Source organism: Corapipo altera, unplaced genomic scaffold (assembly GCF_003945725.1).
Source record: "Corapipo altera isolate COAL_440 unplaced genomic scaffold, ASM394572v1 61501, whole genome shotgun sequence".
Classification (NCBI taxonomy): domain Eukaryota; kingdom Metazoa; phylum Chordata; class Aves; order Passeriformes; family Pipridae; genus Corapipo; species Corapipo altera.
Window position 1 is genome coordinate 1 of NW_020885601.1, and position 10,344 is coordinate 10,344.

Sequence of the window (10,344 nt, forward strand, 5' to 3'; positions counted from 1 at the left end):
TGGTGGAGTCTCTGGAAGTCTCTGGAAGTGTTCAGGTGTGTGTTGGGTTGACTTTGACTGGACACCAGGTGCCCTCCCAGCAGCTCTATCACTCCCCTTCCCAGCAGGACAGGGGAGAGAGTAAGGTGGAAAAAAAAAATAGTGCATTGAGATAAGGCAGTTTATTTAAAGCAAAAAGCAAAGCGATGCTTGTGCACACAGAAATGAAAGACAGCAGGGTTTGTTCTCTGCTTCCCATGAGCAGCCATGGTCGGCCACTCCCAAGGAGCAGGGCTTGGGTCTGCGGGACGGTTCCTCAGCAGGCAGCCATTAGACAATGAATGCCCCCCTCCTGCTCCGGGCCTCAGCTTTTAGAGCTGAGCTGACCTCCCATGGTCTGCAATGTCCCTTGGGTCAGTTGGGCTCAGCTGGCCTACTTGGGTCCCCTGCCAGGCTCTTGCCCTCAGCTAAGGAAGGAATGTCCCAGTGTTGGTGCTGTGCTCAGCAGTGGCCAAAACACTGGGGTGTTCTCAACACCCTTCCAGCTGCCAATGCCCAGCCCAGCCCTGGGAGGGCTGCTGTGGGGAACTGAACTGCAGCTCAGTCAGACCCAACACCAATATCAATGGCACATATTCTATAGAATCCATCCTTAGGTGTTGTACGATAGATGTAGAAGATACTACAAATAAGAAGCAATAATAAGGCAAGTGTCCTTCTTAGGGACACCCCCCCCAACCTACTGCCTGGGTTTGTTCCCTGGGGGTCTCTGCAGCAGCAAGCACAGCCCCACACTGACTGCTCTGGGCTGTGCAGGCATTTGTGGTTCTGCCTGTCTCACACACCCCCAACCTTGGGATGGATCTGGATGTCACTGGATGTGATGTCACAGGAAGGATGTGATGTCATATGATGGATGTGACGTCATAGAGAAACCTTGATGTCACAACAAAGATGTGATATTACAGGAGAGGTGTGATGTCACAACAAGGATGTGATGTCACAGGGGAGTTCTGATGTCACAAGTGAGCATGGGATGTCACAGGGATGATATGATATCACAGGAGAGATGTGATGTCACAGGAAAGATGTGATATATCAGGTGAGCTGTGATGTCATGGGGAGGTGTGATGTCATAGGGGTGATGTCACAGGGGAGGACGTGACATCACAGGGGTTATATGACATCACAGGAGATAAGTGATGTCACATGATGGATGTGACGTCATAGAGGAGATGTGAAGTCACAGGAAGGATGTGATGTCATAGGTAAGATGTTATGTCACAGGAAGGATGTTATGTCACAGGGAGGATGTGATGTCAGAGGGGAGGATGTCAGAGGGGAGGTGTGATGTCACAGAGATGATATGATGTCACAGAAGAGGTGTGATGTCATAGGATGGATGTGATGTCATAGGGGAGATGTGATGTCACAGGAAGGATGTTGTGTCACAGGGAGGATGTGATGTCAGAGGGGAGGATGTGATATCACAGAGATGATATGATGTCACAGAAGGGGTGTGATGTCATAGGATGGATGTGATGTCATAGGAGAGATGTGATGTCACATGAAGGATGTGATATCATGGGGAGGATGTGATGTAACAGGGGAGGATGTGACATCACAGTGGATGTGTGATGTAAGAGGGGAGTTGTGATGTCACGGGGAGGACATTATGTCACACGGTTGATATGAGATCACAAGAGAGATATGATGTCATATGATGCATGTGACGTCATAGGGAAGGTGTGATCTCACAGGGAGGCTTGATGTCACCTGAAGGATGTTATGTCACAGGAAGGATGTTATGTCACAGGGGAGTTGTGATGTCTTAGGGGAGGTGTGATGTCATATTATGGTTGTAACGTCACAGGGGAGATATGATGCCACAGGGAGGATGTGATGTCATGGGGAGGTGTGATGTGATAGGGGAACTGTGATGTCACGGGGAGGATGTGATATCACAGGGATGATATCATCGGAGAGATGTGATGTGGTATGATGGACGTGATGTCATAGAGGAATCTTGATATCACAACAGGGATGTGATGTCATGGGGGAGCTGTGATGTCACAGGGATGATGTGATGTCACAGGGGAGGACGTGATGTCACAGGGATGGTATGATATCACAGGAGAGATGGGATGTCATATGATGGATGTGACATCAGCTGTGATGCCATAAGGGAGATGTGATGTCATATGATGGTTTTGATGTCATAGGGGAGGATGTGATGTCACAGGGGAGTTGTGATGTCATAGGGGAACTGTGATGTCACAGGGAGGATGTGATGTCACAGGGATTATATGGTATCACAGGAGAGATGTGATGAATGTGATGATGAATGTGATGTCCTAGGAAAATGTGATGTCATAGGGAAGGTGTGATATCACAGGAAGGATGTGATGTTATGGGTAGCATGTGCTGTCATAGAGGAGTGACACATCCCCCCCAGCCTTGCTCCAGCTAAAACCATGGAATTTGTCTTTGTTTCCCTTAGCTTCAAGGTCAGGCTGTTTTATTTCCAGGGATGTCTAGAGATGAATTAAGGGCAGCTCAGACCTTTTGGTGAGGAAGGATTTGTTTACTCTTGAGCATTTGAACTCAGCCTTTGTTATTGGTTTCTTCCCACTGTTTCAGAGCAGTTCATTTCCCAGGGTGAAAGCTCTGATTCCCCAGCACAGTCAGGTTCTCCTGAGCTCAGGATATTTCACTGGTCTCATTTTTCTCTGGTATTAATTCTGTGCCAAATTCTGAGCACGCCCATGCCAAGTGTGCGGGGTCGGCCACGGGAATTTTGCTTTTCCCCGCGGGGCGCATGGAGGATGTTCGCCGGGTGCACATGGTGTATTAGGGAAGCTTCGAGACATACTGAAACTTGAAAACCAAGACACCATTAAAAGCTTAACAAAAACCAATATTTATTACCAAGAGGTGGCCAACAAAACAAACAAACCCAAAAGGGAGGAAGGAGGAGAGAAATAAACCCCCAGCACAACCTCCCCAGTTACCCAGCTGTTGCCCACAAAATTATCTTACTGACCTAGCAGGCCTATAATCACCCACAGCAGAAGCTGCATCCTTGGAGAGTCAGTAAGTTCACAAACTGGCAGGCGTCCCTGCCAAAAGGCAATGTTGTCCTTGCTGTGAAGTTAGCTGCTTCCAAGAAAGCACTATCTGCTTTTTATACAATTAACTGAGTGACCACAACCTCCCAGGTGTGGCCAGTACCGCCCAGCCCGAGGCCCTCAGTCCCACCTCTCAGTTATGTCAGTGCATCTCTTCTGCGCACGCTTGAGAACTTTGGAAATCCCCTCACGCACGTGCAGTGTGTTTTGGGGGTCTTCTCTAATTGAGTCGGGGGTCGAGCGTTGCTCCGCTCCTCATCACTTTCTTCTTCAAGCGACCTTGGAGGACAATTAGCCAATCACAGAACACCAATTAAAACAATTTATACAGAAGTTCTCCCTCCAAGGACGAATTCACTGTTTTATCAGTGAACCTGGCAGGGAGAATATAAACTCCTGCAGGTGGCTGGGGCCAAACACAGACCAAAAGTATCAGCATAAATTCACCCTGGTACACTCAGTTACCACAGCAACCGTCAATGGACCCCTTCCTAACTGTGGTGCCATGGCAACCAAGGCTAAGACTAGTTATGATGCTCAGTTGCCATGGAAACCTCCACTAGGGCCTGTTGCTCTGGGCGTGTGCCATGGAATTCTGGATCCATGCTGTTGCCAATGCAACCATTAGTCACTCCTGGTGCCCAATGCCATGGTACCCAGACATAGAGATGCTTTGCCAGGGACTGTTTCCATGGCAACCAGCACTTGACTGGGCTGTCATGGCAATTGCCATGAAAACTCATTGTCAGGGACTGTTGCCATGGACACTTCCACTTGTTGGTATGGTCAGCTGTCATGGCAACCATTTCAAGTCCCATTGCTAAGGCAGGTTGCCATGCCAACCATCAGAAGGACCTATTCCTGTGATGGTTGCCATGACAACTTGCATGAAGACACAATGCTGCTGTAATTTTCCATGGCAACCATCAAGAAACCTGTTGCCAGGGACCTTCTCATGGACACTTCCATGAGTCGTTTGTCATGGCAACCATTCCACATGACAATCATCATAAGAACCCATTGGTGTGGTCGGTTGCCATGGTAACCATCTCGATGTCCCAGCCCTGTGGGCCCCTGGTACTGGGGGATGGACTTGGGGGGCTGGTTTGGGCTGGGAGGGAAGTGAATTTCCTTCCCAGGGGTTTCTCTGGGGCTGGGTTTGGATTTGAACTGGAAACGGGAGGAGAATTCCTGGAGGGTTTGATTCCTGCCCAGAGCCAAGGCCTTTCCTGCTCCTCATCCTACCCCACCAGCGAGGGGGCTGGGGGGGCACCTGGAACAGGGAGGGGACACAACCTGGACAGGTGACCCTGACTGACCCCAGGGGTGTCCCAGACCATGTGGCCTCACAGTCAGTGTGGGAAGGGAGGGAAGGGGGAAGGGGGGGATGCTGGGAGCGATGGGGTTTGTGTCCCCAAGTCCCCATTCCCTGGGATGGAGCCCTGCTCACCTGGGGATGCTGAACAGCTGCCCTGGGGATGCTGAACACCCACCTGCCTGTGGGAAGCAGGGAAGGAACTTTGGGTTTTTGCTCCCCCCTGGACCTCTCTGTGCCTCAGCCCAGGAGTTTGGTCCCTGAGCTCTAAACCCCAAGCCTGACCATTAAGCACCCCAACAACCCTTGGGAGCAGGGCAAGGACCTGCAGGGCCCCGAGCAGGCCCAGGGGGTTGACAGAGGAATGGGAGGTTACTTGTGTGAGCTCAGCCCTTGGCACACAAGGAGCAGAGGGGTGGCAATGCTGGCAGGAGTCAGCGGTGCCTCAGGATCCCAAGGGGACCCAGGGCTGGCAAGGGGCTACCAGGTCACCTCTGTCCCAGCCCTGCCAGGCAGCAGCAGCCTCGGGCACCAAGAGTCAGGGGAGCTGTCTGTGCACAGCCCTGAGAGCTGCCCCAGCTGAGAGTCACTCTCAGGGACCCTGAGAGGAGGACCCTGGGGAACTTGGTGCAGTCAAGGCACCATTCTGACCCTGAGAAACCCCAGGGACTCCAGGGACCACTCTGACACTGCCGGGCATTCTGGAGCTGAAGAGATCTGCAGACACTCTGCAACCCCATGGAATCAAAGGGTCGCTGGGACACGGGGACCAAAGGAACCTGGGACTCAGTGGAGCCTCAGGAAATCCAGAGACCATTGTGAAACTGGAGAACCACATGGAAACAAAGGGCCATCCTAATGCTCTGGAACCTCCTGGAACCAAGGGGTCATTGTGTCACTCCAAGGACTTATGGATCCAAAGGAACACAGGGACACTCTGGAATCTCCTGGAACCATGGGGCCACTGTGGCATCTGGGGCCTCATGGAACAGAAAGAACCCTGAGACATTTGGGAAGCTCATGGGATAAGAAGGGCCATTGTGACAATACAGGGCCTCAGGAATGCTGAATGCTGAGTCATTTTGGAACCTCATGGAACCAAGGGGCCATCGTGACACTGCAGGGTCTCATGGAAACAAAGAAACCCTGGGAAACTGCAGAACCTGCTGAATTTAATGGGTCATTGTGACTCAGGGCAATCTCCTTGAGTCAAGGGGCCACTGTGACACTGCTGGGCCTGACAGAATCCAAGGGATCCTAGGACACAGTGGAACCTCCTGAAATCAAGGGCCCCTTGGGATTCCGTGTAACCTGGTGGAATGAAGTGGCACTGGGACACTGCAGGACCCCATGGAACCAAAGGCATGCGGGGACACTGTGAAATCTCAGGAAGCCAACGGGCCATGGTGACACTGTGAAGCCTCATGGAACCAAAGGGTCACTGTGATTCCCCAGAACTCCATGGAATCAAGCAGACCTACTGCCTCCCCCCCCACCCCTGCCGGTTCTGCTGCTGCTTGGGCACCTCTGGAGTCAGTGCTTCCTTTGGCACCACAACTTATCTCAGACGAGATAAGTTTTTAAGAGTTGGCTTTTTCCTCTCTTTCCCAAGGTTTTTGTTTTTGTTCCCCTGAGGGGAAAAGGGGGAAGGGAAGCATTTGTTGATCCCTGGTTTTATCTGTACACAAAAGGGAGCTGGGGCGGAAGGGGAGGGGGGGAAGACAAAGCGATTTCTCCCTCTATTATCTCTCTTTTATTCCATTCCCACCTCCCTCGCCACACCCCGGGCAACTGTTTCACCACCGCCACTCCTCGCTCGTCCCGCGGGGCAGCTCTTTTAGCTCCGGGGTGGCGGAGACTCCCCCGGCGCGGCCCTTTGGTTTTCCTTGGTTTATTCTCCGGAGTTGATTCCGTTCAGAGCTCGCCCCCCCTCTCTGGTGACCCCTGCCAGGGCCCGTCCCGGGGCGGCTCCTTCAGTGCCACGGGCGGTGGGGACCCCTCAGGGCGGCTCCCCCAGGGCCCCGCCCGCCGCCACCGCTCCCCGGGGCCCTCCCCTCTTCCTGCCGGGATCGGACACCACCGGCGGCCCCGGCCCTGCTGGGCTCCATCAGCGTAAGGAATTGCTCCCAAGGAGGGGTCGGGGGCTTCCTCTTGGCCTTCGTCTCCCTGGCGCTGGGGCTCGGTTTCTACCTGTGCCACAAGGTGAGGGGGGTCTGTACCCCCCCATAAACCCCCCTACACCGGTGTCACCCCCTTTTCTCTCCCCACAGAGTTCCCGAGCTGCCGGTGGCTGCAGCCCCTCCCCAGCGCCTCGGGCCCAGCCTGGACCACCCCCTGTCCCTGCGAGGATTTTGGGGAGGCCATGTGTCCCCCCCTCCCCTGCTGTCACTCTGCCTCCACCCGGCTGCTCCCAGTGATCCCAGTAAAGTTTCCCAGTTCTCCCCACTCCCTGTTATAGGGGGTAGTGGGGGAGGGGCTTGGGGGGATCCCAAGGGGTGGATCTGAGTTGGGGGGGCGCAGAACCGACCCCGGGATGGATCGGGAATGGGGACCCCCCTGTGTCCCCTGGTGTCAACCCACTCTGGGGGAGCTTTGAGAGGGCACCTGCCCCTCAATACAGCACCCAGCTCACCCGAAAGGATGCTGGGAACCCCACTAAACCTCCCAACAGCCCCTCAAGGAGAACCCCCAAACCCACTCAAAGCCCAGCCAGGACCCCACCCAGCCCCTTTTCTGGGGGGGACTTCTCTGGGCACTGGTGGTGCTGGGAGCCCCCCTGGCTGCGGGCGAGGAGCTCTCGGGTGAGTGGGGGGTGAGCAGGGAAGATCGGTGGGAAAAGGGGGGTCAGAGGGGACAAAGGGGTGGTAGGACCCCAAACTGAGTGGGAGGGGAGTGGGACCTCCCAAAAGTGGAGGGGGAGGGGCACTGAGGTTTGGGGGATGATGGGAGAGAGGTGGGAGAGGTCAGAAGAGTGGGGAAAAGGGGAGGGTGGGACCCCCAAACTGAGCATGAGGGGGCTGGGGAGTGGGGGGATGATGTGGAAGGGGTGGGGAGGGGGGAAAAAAGTGGGGACTGGGACTCCCAGAGTGATCCTGGGGGGGCTGTGAATTGAGGGGACCATGAAAAAGTGGAAGGAAGAGGGAGAGGGGTGGAAAAGGGGGGATGGTCTGGTGGGTCTGAGAGTCCCATGGGGGTCTTTGGGCACAGGGGGGTTGGCAAAGAGGGGTGGTCCCACAGCTGCCAACTTACTGTGGGGTTCTGGGGGCTGCTGGATCCAATCCCAGCTCTGGGTTATGCCAACAGTTTCAGTTTAGAGGAATTACAGAGCTGTGACTGAACCACTTTTGTCCCCCAGCTTTTAATGATGGCAAATCAAATCTATTGATAGAAAGGAATTTATTTAGGGTTATAAGTGATCAGACAAAAGATCTTCATCAGAATTATTTACTGCACAATAGAAACACTAAAACTACCAGGAGTACAGGATAAGATAGGACAGTGCTCTACACTAAAGCAATTGTTGAAGCATTTCTACTCAAGTTGGCACAAAAGCAATAATTCTTAATTAGAGATGGATGGAACTCCCCCAGACAAACGCTGGTGGGGAGATCTCTGCTCTCAACCTCCAGCAGTGACCTTGGGGGGGTCCCCAACCAAGGCAGGAATCTCCACACATGCCCCAAGAAGGGTTCTGTTGGAAGAAGCTGCCCCTGGGAAAGAGGCCCTTTGTGGTCGAAAGGGATGGACTGACAGTCACTGGACTCCAGGGGTTGCCTCACCATTAGGGGGTTCATTTGGGGTGGAAGCAGCGGCTGAAGCTCTTCCCGCAGTCGGAGCACTGGTAGGGCTTCTCTTACTGGTGGGTCCGTTGGTGTTTGGTCAAGGTAGAGCTGTGGGGGAAAGTCTTCCCACACTCCCCACACTTGTAGGGCCTCTCCCCAGTGTGGGTGCGTCGGTGGGTGATAAGGTGGAAGTTGTACTTGAAGCCCTTCCCGCAGTCAGTGCAGCGGAAGGGCCTCTCATCCGTGTGTGTCCGCTCATGCGTGAGGAGATGTGAGGTGGTCCTAAACCTCTTCCCACATTCCATGCACTTGTAGGGCCGTTCTCCAGTGTGGATGCGCTGGTGACTAAGGAGGTTGGAGCTGTCACTGAAGCTCTTCCCGCATTCTCTACAATTGTAGGGCATCTCCATGGTGTGGATGCGCTGGTGGGTGCGGAGCTTGGAACTGTTCCTGAAGCTCTTCCCACATTTCCCACATGAGTAGGGCCGTTCCCCAGTGTGGATGCGCTGGTGGGTGAGGAGTTTGGCATTCTCCCTGAAGCTCTTCCCACATTCCAAGCACTTGTAGGGCCGTTCCCCAGTGTGGATGCGCTGGTGAGTGCGGAGGTGGGAGCTCTGCCTAAAGCTCTTCCCACATTCCTCACATGAGTAGGGTCGTTCCCCAGTGTGGATGTGTTGGTGGGTGAGGAGGTGGGAGCTGTTCCTGAAAGTCTTCCCACATTCCCCACACCTGTAGGGTCGTTCCCCAGTGTGGATGTGCTGGTGTTGGATCAGGTTGGAGCTGTCACTGAAGCTCTTCCCACATTCCCTACATGTATAGGGCCTCTCCCCAGTGTGGATGTGCTGGTGTCGGATCAGGGTGGAGCTGTTCCTGAAGCTCTTCCCACATTCCAAACACTTGAAGGGCTTCTCCCTGTTGGGAGGCTGCTCAGGGACCACCAGGTCAGAGCTCCCACTCAAGCTCTGGCTGCCTTCCCTACACAAGCTGGGCCTTTCCTCCTCAGAGCACCCTGGGATGGCTTTGGAGCCCCTCCTGCGGGGGGATCTCCGGCCCTTTTCCTCCCCGCTGCCTTCCTGTGCCATGGAGCCCTTCAAAACGGCCTCTCCCACCAGGGTCTCACGGGGGGATTTGTCCTCCGGGCTCTCCGTCCTCATCTCGGGGCCTGGGGCAGGAAGCAAGAAGGACAGGGAGGGGATTTGCCTCCGGCCCACAGGGAAGGCCAAGGACATCCCCCCAACTCCGGCCCCGGCAGGACGGCGGCGGCAGTGGGGTTGTCCTGCAGCCGGGGCCATGCTCGGCTGACAGAGCCAGCACAACACCCGCCCAAAGGGCCACTGACTTCCTCCTCACCTGCCTGGAGGGCCCAAAGCATCTTCCTCTTCCTCGCAGCCTCCTTCATCTGGCCAAGTTTTGGGAAGGACAAATCCTGCTGAGGGGGAATGTGGAGAATTGATTAGAAATGTGTGGACATATGGACATGGCTAAAGCCATGGATGAGCTGCTAAAGTATAAGACGCAGGCCTCTAACTAGGCCGTGAGAAGGTATGAGATAACAGACTGTGAGAAAGCAGCGATGTCCTTGGGTATTCTAAATTGAGCTGGAAAACAGGAGCCTGGCATTAGCAAAACAAAAAGCTCTTAACGAACCACCTGTGTAAACAAGGGAAGACAGTTAAGATGATATCACCACCTAACTGTGGGCCAATAATGAGCCTAATTTCTGTAATATTCATGAGCCTATTATAGAGTGTATATTAAGCTACTGTTAATCTACAATAAATGAAGTTCACGGATTCTTACATTAAGTGTCCTGAGCTTTCCGTCGCGACGATATTAATAGCGCCCGAACAGGGACCAGAGGGGGGTCCCTAGGGGATCAAGACGGATTCCCTGGGTTGGAGTCAAGTTGGACTCCAGAGAACCAAGTCAGGTTCTCGCAGCGCGTTTGGACGTAGGAGTTTTGGTCGGTCTTGCTGGTGCAGCGCAAGTAGGCGAAAGGGTTGGACGAAAAGACCTTAAACCTGCCGCCGCCGAACACCTCCCTTTCGGGGATTTTGGACGGCGAAGGAGTTTAGTTCCGCGTCCCACGTAGCGAAAAGAGCTCAAACCTGCCGCCGCCGAACGCCTCCCTTTCGGGGAT

The 10,344-nt window shown here is 54.1% G+C and overlaps 1 protein-coding gene across 1 annotated transcript; it reads right to left on the minus strand.

Moving 5' to 3' along the window:
• Positions 1-8,148: 8,148 nt before the first annotated feature.
• Positions 8,149-9,651, minus strand: LOC113940665 (zinc finger protein 239-like; the record flags this gene model as incomplete). Its single annotated transcript, XM_027631803.1, has 3 exons — positions 8,149-8,738; positions 8,823-9,366; positions 9,555-9,651. Coding segments are annotated over 3 exons (1,104 nt in total), but the record flags the coding sequence as incomplete, so codon positions are not given.
• Positions 9,652-10,344: the final 693 nt, after the last annotated feature.